Source organism: Sinocyclocheilus grahami, unplaced genomic scaffold (assembly GCF_001515645.1).
Source record: "Sinocyclocheilus grahami isolate Dianchi unplaced genomic scaffold, SAMN03320097.WGS_v1.1 scaffold279.1, whole genome shotgun sequence".
NCBI classification, from domain to species: Eukaryota; Metazoa; Chordata; class Actinopteri; order Cypriniformes; family Cyprinidae; genus Sinocyclocheilus; species Sinocyclocheilus grahami.
The window spans coordinates 1053498-1055047 of record NW_015505458.1 but is presented as its reverse complement, the minus strand read 5'-3'; the positions used below and the strand labels follow the sequence as shown (position 1 = coordinate 1055047).

Genomic DNA, 1550 nt, shown 5'->3' with positions numbered 1-1550 from the left:
GTATATTATTAACTATTAAAGTATATATATTCATATGATGATATAATATAGGCTTTCGTTTGCTGTAATACTAAATGATTTATAGACTCTCGTTTTTTAAGGTGACCTGCTTGCTTTGTGTTAATATGGTAATTCATTCAAAGTCTGATTAAAGCTCTATTCACAGCCCCCGATAACGGCCTTATAACACACAGATGAAGGGAGATCTGAAAGAGCGCATTGTATTACCTCAGGGGGTCCCATTAGACGGTGTCCCTCAGTGTTAACATTTGAAGAAACTTAAAAGGTGAAGATGCTGATGCTCTTCAACTGCAACTTGACACATCTGCCCCAGGAGTCTCTTTTTCCAGCAGGCCATGTGCCGCTTTAGACACCTCTGGACACTGACTCCATAGGCCCACTTTCATCATAAATCCTCACATATCGAACACGTCTGAGAACTACTTCCTGCTCTCATTTGCCCACAAGGACCTGCTCCCTGATGGGCTGTTTAGTTCAATAAACAATTCAGCAAGATAAAACAATAGTATACCTAACTGAAATGCTCTCCTGACCTGTACATTTTAAGCTGATCGTAATAAAGCCCCTTAGTTATCTGATGTGTTCCTAATACTTCTTAGCCAGATGACATGCACAAGGAGTCATGCCATTACATGGGAACTTTTGTTTTTTTCCGCTGATGCCATCAAGAGCGAGGGCTGGCAATGGGAAGCTATATAAGCAGCACGATTCATCCCAGTCCTGACCACTCTTGATTGACTGTGCTCACCCAGGAACGGTAAGTGGGAAACCAAACATATTTTGGTTGCTTTTCTAGATGATCAAGCTTGCAAAAAGGTGGAAAGAACCAACTCTTTAAGCGTTTTCATCAGTTTAACTTAAAACTGCGCTCTTCATTCATAGATTTATGCATTCATTCCAGGCAGTACATGTCCACAGCTTTTGCCCATCATGGTCCTGTTGCTCCAGGCAGCAGCAATAATAGCGTTTTCATCAGTTTAACTTAAAACTGCGCTCTTCATTCATACAGATTTATGCATTCATTCCAGGCAGTACATGTCCACAGCTTTTGCCCATCATGGTCCTGTTGCTCCAGGCAGCAGCAATAATCCTGCTGCTGGCCTCTCTGCCTGGATCACTCTCTACTCCATCTCAGCATCTGTGCGGCTCCAACCTGGTGGATGCGCTTTTCCTTGTGTGTGGGCCTAGAGGCTTCTTTTACTCCAGCAGAAGCAGGAGGGACCTGGAGATTTTGCTGGGTGAGGGCTCTCTGTAAATGTACATATAGTTTTTAAACAAGTGTAAGATTTAAAATATTAAGTGTTCACTTCCTCTTCCAGCCTTGCTCTCAAATTTAGCAGATTACGAGGTAGCTGAGGCTGATCCATTAAAACAGAAGGTGATGATGAAGATGAAGAGAGGGATTGTGGAACGGTGCTGTCACAGGCCCTGCACCATCTACCACTTGGAGGACTACTGCAGCTGAACAAGCTGAAATGTTTCGTAAAGGTTAAAGATTTTAATAAATGATCATTACATGCTAGTATTTG

At 42.5% G+C, this 1550-nt stretch overlaps 1 protein-coding gene across 1 annotated transcript; it reads left to right on the top strand.

The window, feature by feature from the left end:
- The first annotated feature begins 1020 nt into the window (after nt 1-1020).
- Nucleotides 1021-1550, top strand: LOC107600181 (insulin-like). Its single transcript, XM_016292005.1, has 2 exons — nt 1021-1259; nt 1341-1550. Exons 1-2 carry the CDS (start codon nt 1079-1081, stop codon nt 1484-1486), a joined length of 327 nt encoding a protein of 108 aa, XP_016147491.1. The 5' UTR covers nt 1021-1078; the 3' UTR covers nt 1487-1550.